Source organism: Hippocampus guttulatus, chromosome 23 (genome assembly GCF_054856545.1).
Source record: "Hippocampus guttulatus isolate MCC_2025c chromosome 23, RoL_Hgut_1.0, whole genome shotgun sequence".
Lineage (NCBI taxonomy): Eukaryota > Metazoa > Chordata > Actinopteri > Syngnathiformes > Syngnathidae > Hippocampus > Hippocampus guttulatus.
The window spans coordinates 1515382-1524206 of NC_141283.1; the positions used below are offsets into that span (position 1 = coordinate 1515382).

Sequence of the window (8825 nt, forward strand, 5' to 3'; positions counted from 1 at the left end):
AAAATCTTATGAGAACATTTTTTTAAGACAATGGAAGAACAATCGCCTTTATGAGTCTCGCAATTGTGAAATTTGTGATCACTAACCAGGAGTCACCTTCTTTGCATTTGAAAATATTCATGCAACAGGGTTAAAATAATAACAGAAGTATTTTCCCATCTAGCATGTCTGCATTTTGGACGAATTCATTCAATGATGTACGCACGGGGGCGCAGATTGCAAAAAGTGTGATCGCTTTCAAGTTGTTTATTAAAGAACAGTTCCACAGCCAAAATGATGATGTTTGAATCAAAGGAATCCGATACATTGTGTGTAAAAAAAAAAAAAAAAGTTTACAAAAACAGAAAACAAAACAGCATTAAGTGTCACTAAAGTAGCCACAGTAGTCAGAATAACAAAAACAAAATACAACTCTTGTAAATTTTGTGTCATCACTCCATAACAATTTTAATTGAAATTCCATAGCACGGAAACTGGCTTGGATGCGTTACTGAGAATAGCAAGGTAAAAAAAAAAGAAAGTTAACTCAGTTAGAAACCAAAGGGCCACCGCCAGGTGACCCAGACCGGCCCCGAAAAAAATTGACATCCTCTCATTTAAAGTATCCCCTTGTCTTCTATCACACAAATCTCAAGAGACGTTTTCGAAATGTAGCTGTGTTTCATCGACTCCTTTGGGATGTGTATCGAAGAACAACGGTGACATCGGTCTCACTACTTCCCCGCTTGGTGAGCTTGACGTCTCAATAGGACGTAAATCTTCTCCTTGATCCAGTCTTTGTTGTACGGCTGGTACGTTTGGGTGTCCGCTCTGTAACTGAAAAAAAGGCCACGTTCAAAATTTGTAGGAATGCAAATTCACACTTAAAACACTTACACAAGACAGCTCAGGTCTGCCAAGTCGTCAATGAAGTCAAACAACTGGCTAATATCGTATGTGATGGACGGGCTGTTGGGGTTCATCCTCTTGAGATGCTCTTCGTACATTTTGCACACACCTGAGAGAAAAGATGCAGGTGTTTAAAAACTGTGCGATATGGACTTTGAATAGCATTTTGGTTGAGACAATTACAAAATAGCAGGAAATTTGCAAACTTTTCTCGTTAAAGATAAGCCACGGGTAGTTTTATAGCGAGTTAAGAGGTTTTGACGGTAAAGCGTCCAGACCTTCCATGCATTCATTCACCGACTCGTAGTCAGCGTATGTCCGGCCTTCGGGTCTCTTGGTGGGCTGAACCAACAGGATCGTGTGCGACTGGGAAATGAAAGGTGAGATGAATGCCACAGAAATGTAAGTATGATCAATACAAAAACAATATTACTTTGTTAGGTAATTTTTACGTTTGCACAGCACGATTGACTCAGTTACCCGGCTAGCTCGTTAGCTTGGCTGCAGCTGCCCATCCGATTGACTGGGGTGCACATTTATTTGTTCAAGCACAAAACAAGATGAATCACTCACCATGTTCGTGTTAAATTGAATCCTAGTTTAAATTCTGGTACGAAAAATCTGGGATGAAACAACACTCTATGCTCGGGAAATGTCTTGTGCTTAGAAGCTGTTTACGGCAAGATCGCGAGGGGAAGAGATGTCATTACATTTCCGGTATCAAGCGAAAGGGTTTCAAAATAAAACGTTTAGAGCCCCGAATTTCACTGTACAGTATTATTTCCAGGAGCACAGACCTACCTACATTTCCAGTTTAAATGCAGTGGTCATAATTTATTTCCAGCAGTGTTTTGTCGTCATTTCATAGCTTGTGTGTTGGCCGCGCGATTTCCAGTCGTTTATGGATTATTTATATATTTTTTATTATCTCCAATCATATTTCTGCTTCGAAGTGTTGCCATGCACACATCGTCCAAGACCTTCAAAATCTCGAGTGCCGGCGTCGACCTCTCACGCCCACCCACAAACACATTTCATTAGTTCTTGGAGAATGGGAAATTCCAAAAATAATGAAACCTTTCTTTTTATCCATTTTATTATTAGACTAATATTTTTCAGGTAAAGTAGGCAAGCTCGAGATGTACGTCAGCAATTCTTGCCGCTGAAAGATGACGTCATTAGGAAAAACGGAGTCCAATTCATTTGTACCGGCGCTAACGATGACATCATCCAACAAAGGTCAAGGAAAGGTGACATAAAGGTAAGTAAACTTGACTTTCCAAAGAGTTATTTTGGATATTTTACCGTGATTACAATAGGTTGGCTGTGAATTGGTTATTTCAGCGTGATGTGTCGCTTGTTAAGAATCGTTTATTTTGCCATGAGTCATACAATGGCGGTTGTCGCCATTAGCAGTCTAGCAATCACCTTTAAGTGGGTTTATCAGGGACATTCATCCGTTTCTGGGCTGCTTTGAAGATTCGCGTACCTCCAAGCCGGTAGTACAATTTTTTTGCGTCTTTTCAAAAGCAGAATTTGCGTCTTCTACCTCTTTAAATGTGGAAAATTCATCACGAACGCCGAGCGAATTCGACTCCAATCACAGCTTTGCTAATGGTGTGCAATTACTCCAGAGTGTAAGCGGCAGAGGCCCAAGTTCAGACAGTAGTGAGGACAAGCGATTAGCGAAATAAAGTGATGGAAAAGCCTTCAAAGAAAAATACATGGCAGAAAATGTATCCCATTTAATGTGTGAAATCAAATTGCTGTATTTTGTCCCTTGCACATGAGCCACAATTCACAACCAAAAAAAAAACAGACTAGGACAAATCCATTTTTTATTGTATGAACAAATTCTTGACATGTTTTTCATGCAAAGCAGAATGAAAGGAGGCCTTGTAACTCTATACAGTACAAATGTGCACTGTATATCACCTCAGTCATATCATGCACACTTTGTAAAATTCGGCATTTACACATTTTTATGATGTGGCATCACATGCTCTCTGACACTTTCCAAGAGAAGCAAAATTGTTAGCGTTGCCCTGGCAGCTTCCAAACCAAAACCCTTTACATTCGCCAATGCTTGCGTTGAAATATAATCGTCTTTTCCAGATATCGCAGGGGCCCTCATCACGCGGCAGGGAGCGTATGGTCTGTGGAGCAGGAGGGGCTGGATCTACCCAGTGCTGCGAAGGACAAGGTAAATAAATTATGAATCACATCTGCAGTGGGAGATTAATTTAAGTGGAAATAAATCCAGTTCAAATATGCATCATATTGCTCAACAGATGAGCACAATACGATAAACAAAACTGTGAGGCCCGTTTTCATGGTGAATCCTCAAAAAAAAAAATACTGCTGTCATTCTTCACTCACGTTAAAAGGTAAACACAAAAGAGCTTTCTGATTTAGCCCGCATCTGTCGAATCAGGCAAATTCCACTTTGTCAAAGTAAAGCCTCGGAGGCCATCAAAATGGCTACTTGAAAACAAAATGTCTGACTTCCTGTTTTATTTTGTTCATGGCTTCCCGAGACTCTTTGTGGCTCTTGTCATTATCGACCAAATGTCCAAGTTGGTTTGATGAAATTAGTGTCAAAGGCAAATTTGCTTTTGGTTTTCCGGGGGATGCCAGTGAGTGAATTTCGGGTGGTTAAGTTTGGGACACTTATTTTCATTTCTACCAGGATGCAAGCACTTGCAAAAATTGGGAAGGTTTTTGTTGTTGTTTGTTTTCAGGCATGTTGAGACGCCCAAGATTTCAATTGACAAATTATTATCTCAACAGAATATAAACGGAAGCATTCTTCATACCACTGTGGTACGGTATTCCGGACATCTGGCTCTCCCAAATCCGTTAGCGGCAGTGACCCCATCCAGAAAACATCCCTACCTAAGAATGGGAGGTAGGTTACCATTTAATTCCTAAGATAATCCCCGATAGAAACAATAATCAGGAGGATAAAAATTATCCTGCAACAACCATTTATTCGGATTGATCATTAAATCATCTGTTATTTATTTTGTCGATTAAAAGATGAACAGGATTTATCCCTTCCATGCACCCTGTAACTTGATAGCATAAGATGTCCACTGTAGTAACTGCTGTCCCTGAAAAGCTCTTTTAGCTTCCAAAATAAGGTCAACTCAAATGATACGGTTCAATGTTTATTTGAATTTAATAAAAAATAGTTACTGAAAAGCAATAAAGAGAACAATTTGGTCTGATATAGTTACTAACACACAAATATGGAAGACGAAATGAGCAGTCGTTCATTTTATTGTTGCCCGAAATGGAAGTCATATGCTCATCATGCCATTTTGAGAGTTCCAAACAATAATCAACGCGCTTCAGCTGACACATTTAAATAATCAAACCACAGCCCCTCACTCTCCGCCCACAAAGCCCGACGTCACTTTGCGTCCTTCAAAACTCCTCGCCGAGCTTCTCCATGTCCTTCTCTCTGGCCTCGAAGGCACTCTTGCTGATGCAGAGGTCGTCCATGGCGTCCATGATCTCTTGCATATCCGCCGCCAGTTCTTTGTAGCTCTCCTTTAGCTCATCCTGCTGTTGCTTTAGCTCCATGGCGGCTTCGAGTAGCTCTCTGGCCTGGATGCTGCACTGGCTCCTCAGCTCCTCCACATCCGACAGCATGGTCTCCATGCTCCTCATCAGCTCGTTCAAACCCTCGGCCGTCACCTCGAGAGTCGCCGGGTTGTCGTCGACTTGGCTGTTGTCCGCCTCCGACGTCCACTCCAGGGACTTCCCCTCCGCCGATGTCCCCGCCACTGCTTCGGCTTCTGGCTTTGAGTTTTCGTCCATGGCTCCTGATGCTCGAGTTGAGTCGCTGGAAGACAAGTCGATAATTCAGCTAGTGGTTTATGTGCTGCTCAGCTGGTGCTGACTTTCAGCTCCTCGGGTGAGGCTGGAAAAAGGTGTGGAAATGTGGCAATGAGTCAATCATGCTGACTCGCTGTCCAGCAAACTGCTCCACTACCTCTGGTTCCCATTCAAACGGCTATACTTCGCGTGAATGGCATATTCATGTATTTAAAGTTGGACGATGGGGCCACCGGTCCTTGCGTTTCATGAGCTCTGCCTAGCAACAAGTGATGCAACGTCGCCATGGGAAAATGCCTCTTGGAAGGCCTCTTAGCTCTTTTCTGAACGATTCTTTGACTTGAATGCGTGTGCCGCTTTGACGGCATCAACGCTTATTTCCATAGATGGTTCGATCCAAATGTATGGCAGCAGAGCAACCGAGTGCCTCAGTGTCATGTGGACGTACAGTACATGCACTGTAAGTTGTGCAACGATCTGCTTTCTTTTTCCCTTTCACAGGGATGAAATAACTTAGGCTTGCGCATGGGTTCAAAAAAAAAAAAAAGGAACACCGGTGCTGTTAATGTCGATTGAGATAAGGACCCTCACACCACTTCAAGTCTCTTATCAAGGCAAGACAACTTGCTCTGCGAGGGGATGAAAACCGCTGCCCTTTAAATACTGAGTTGTCAACAATAGCTACTCGAAAACCATATTTGCAATTCAAATACTTTATTCATGTACTGTATATATATCGATACATATTTTTTCCTTTATCCACGCTGATGAATGAAATACGGTAGCAAACTTTTTCCCGATGTCACAGCTCCATACAAATTGTACATGGCTTTGCATTACAAAAAAAAAAGCGCTACAAATGGAGTGATTTTAACTAATCAATGCAATGTGACAGCAGCACCTCAAATACAACAAAAAAACTTGAAACATCAATACGACGAATGAGCTAAAATAAGGAAACGCCTTACTTGTTTCTCTGCTTGTTGTGTGTGAGTGTCCGCGATGTTACAGCATGTAGACCAAAGATAAATGGATCCTTTTTGGAACTCGCCCACTTCTTCAGAGACGCACACGCATGTAGGCACACGTACACACACAAAACTCCATTTAAAAACCACTGGCTTTGGTTAATGTTTTTTTTTTTTTTTGGGCCGCGTTTGAATCAGATTTATTGCGGGAAAGAAAAAAGTTTGTCAACTAGCTTTACCTCCAAATGTATTTTGCGACTTTTGAGCTGTTTACTTCATTTTAAAAGAATATTGAAGTTAAAAAAAAAATTAAATACTTGAATATGGTTTTGCGAGGCTTTGTTGATATTTTCCACTGTGTAACAAAAGTGAGCTTGAGGAAGAGGAAATGATTGAGGGTGATGCTAATTTTGCCAACTTCATCGTTCGGGGGATTTCTCGGACTTTCATCTTTTGCAAGTATAGTTTGAATGTCACATTTTGGCCTCGAGCGGACATTTTGTAAGTCCCTCAAATTTTCTGACGAGGGCAGTGTTGCAATGTTGTTATTCGGACTGCTTCATATACTGCGTGTGTTTGACTCACAGATGAGGTCTGTAGAACTTGTGTGATTATTATTATTATTAATTTTATTATTATTTTTCAAGTTTCAGTTGAGTATTGTCGTATATCTAAAAGGCTGCCCAACACATACGATTGTCTCAATACCAATTGTGTGTGTGTGTGTGTGGGGGGGGGGGGTCGAAAGTATGGATGGTTTGCTATTCAGGGAGCCCAGCCAAGCGTGAGGCAGAGGAGAGAAAAGGACTATTGTTGCGGTCCATATGAGTGTCAGAGGTGCCTGGCGGAATAGATTCACACGTGGGGCTTTTTTTCTTTTTGAAACCAAAAAAAAAAAAGAAAAATGCACCTGCTGCCTGACCCCCACATCAGATGTGGACCATTTTAGATCTTGTCCTTGTTTTGCTGTCCACTTATATCTGAGCGCTTTACTTTTGCTCATTTGTTTCCTCAGGAAAAAAAAACAACAACAACACATCTGGTACATCTGTTGAAAAAATTTTCAGACATCCTGTTTCCTCTCTCCCTGATTTGCTCACGTTAATGAAAGCATACGAAAAGATCTGTGTCACTCTTAGAATGGGAAAGAATTAAATGCTGGTACTTTGCAGTGGTGGACGCTGACTAAGAAGGGTCCCATAGGACGTCCTTAGCCCCTAACGACCACTTAGGGACCCAACTAGGTGTGCCGATAAGATTTATGGCTCTCCTTCTGGCAATTGTTGTGAGTGCTTGCAACATGCATTGAACGTTCGAGCGTAATGGCCAGACAGTAACTTTGAATCGGAAAGCACAAATGCTACGAGGAATGGTTTTCGCGAAAGGATGAAAAATGAGATTCAGGTCCGAAAATCCCCAAACGCCAGCCTCGCTAAATAAAACAGACAGAACTTGAAACTAAATTCCACGAGGGGAGTATTTTCTTCAAAGGGGAGCTGTACACATCGTTCGCGGTTGAGTCTTTTACATCGGGATCACTTTCTTTCTTCTGGTAAATGGGAGGGATTCCGCATCTTGTCCCTCGGGGGGGGGGGGGGGGGAGTACAAGTGCATGAATGGCTAAATTCCCCCAACAATGGGACCTCCCTCACTTTCAGAGAACCACAAAGTCCCTGAAAACCATTGAGAATTGACTGAGAAAAAAAAAATGAAATGCCGGGAATGTAGTGTAAAAGTGTTGGGAGATGCTAGCCCATCTAACAAGTATGTTTCGATACTTTAACATAAATAAAGACCATAAAACTGTCAAGCACATGCCAGGACCTGTCGGAACAGACGCACTGGTGCTCCTGCGAGGTGGAAGGATAAACAAGAGTACATACAGTATATTTGTGGAGGAATTACATGGATGTCCTTTTAACCCTTTCGTGCACCCTGTAACCTGATAACATGAGAAGCTGTCCAGTGTCGTAACCGTTGTCCCTCAAAGGCGTCGAGTGGAACACGCGGCCGCTATTGATCGCTTTACCTCGCTCATCCCCCCCCCCCCCCCCGACGAATCGCTTAGCTTGGGAACGCTCGTGAAAGAAACGTAAACCGGAGCTTGAGCAGGGATGAGGGATGTTTCAAATAAGATGAGAACAGATGTGCGCGTCACGTTGCTCAAACAGACCGAATCCATTGACGAAACAATCCATCAGGCAAGAATTAAAACGAGGAATGTTGACTCGGTTATTGTTGTCTCGTTCAATCCATTTTTCTCTTTCCCCTATTAATTAGAATTCCACATCAACTGATTTCATGCTGTCATGTTTCGCTTCCCTTCGGATAGTCCCTGCCCCTCTTCCAAAGACCTCATTTCGTCCTTATTGAGGCTACGAAACAGGTTTTCAGGCACCGGGGGAAATCTGCTTTTGCCTCCTTCCAGCTCATTATCGTGTGAATTAATTGCATGCTAACTTTAGCGAAACTGCAGCCTACTTCCATCAGTCTCCTCACTCTAAAGTAGGGTAGTATAGTTTCAGATAAGATGAGGCTAAGATAAAAATGAATTAAAACTTAGCGCAGATACAAGATATTAAACAGCCTACGCACATTTGAGCTAACTAAAACCATGTAAGTTAAGTTTTGCTTCAAAAACTAAGTTCAAACAAACACAAGCTAAACATAACCGAAGCATATTTGACCTAAACTACACAAAAATAAACTTAGCTAAGCTACACTAAGCTTCTGAAAAGATCATTTGATTCAAAGAAAACTAATATGAGCAATATTAAGCTAAATCATGATTGGCTAATTCAAGCTGAAATAAGCTAAGATGATTTCCCGAAACCAGGGGTGTCCAAACTTGGCCCTCGGGGGGCCGCTGTCAGCTAATCAGCAAGAAAACACGCTCGACTTGCCTGCCCTAAACTATAATAGGATAAGTGACTTTGGCTTGTTCCAGCGAAATTCAAGTCCTTTGAGTTCCAAACTTGGGCCATTCACAAGAAAAATGACTCAGTCATTTTATAACCGCGATGAAGAGACATTCGTCAACTTGACATTTCCTTTATCAAATGGACGCATTTGAATATATATATATATATATATATATATATATATAATCTGAAGAGGACGCACAGA

The 8825-nt window shown here is 41.8% G+C and overlaps 2 protein-coding genes across 3 annotated transcripts; both read right to left on the minus strand.

The window, feature by feature from the left end:
- Positions 1-231: 231 nt before the first annotated feature.
- On the minus strand, positions 232-1605 carry LOC147185636 (enhancer of rudimentary homolog). The gene is made up of 4 exons (XM_086104453.1): positions 1462-1605; positions 1167-1254; positions 877-997; positions 232-816 (listed from the first exon to the last, which is right to left on the minus strand). Exons 1-4 carry the CDS (start codon positions 1462-1464, stop codon positions 714-716), a joined length of 315 nt encoding a protein of 104 aa, XP_085960579.1. The 5' UTR covers positions 1465-1605; the 3' UTR covers positions 232-713.
- Positions 1606-4152: 2547 nt separating this feature from the next.
- On the minus strand, positions 4153-5774 carry LOC147185637 (uncharacterized). Of its 2 annotated transcripts, none has more exons than XM_086104296.1 (2): positions 5700-5774; positions 4153-4738 (listed from the first exon to the last, which is right to left on the minus strand). In XM_086104296.1, the coding sequence occupies exon 2, from the start codon at positions 4711-4713 to the stop codon at positions 4318-4320; it is 396 nt and encodes a 131-aa protein (XP_085960422.1). In that variant the 5' UTR covers positions 4714-4738; positions 5700-5774; the 3' UTR covers positions 4153-4317. The 2 variants fall into 2 exon arrangements, with proteins under 2 accessions (XP_085960422.1, XP_085960421.1); XM_086104295.1 differs by having other exon boundaries at positions 4153-4816; positions 5700-5746.
- Positions 5775-8825: the final 3051 nt, after the last annotated feature.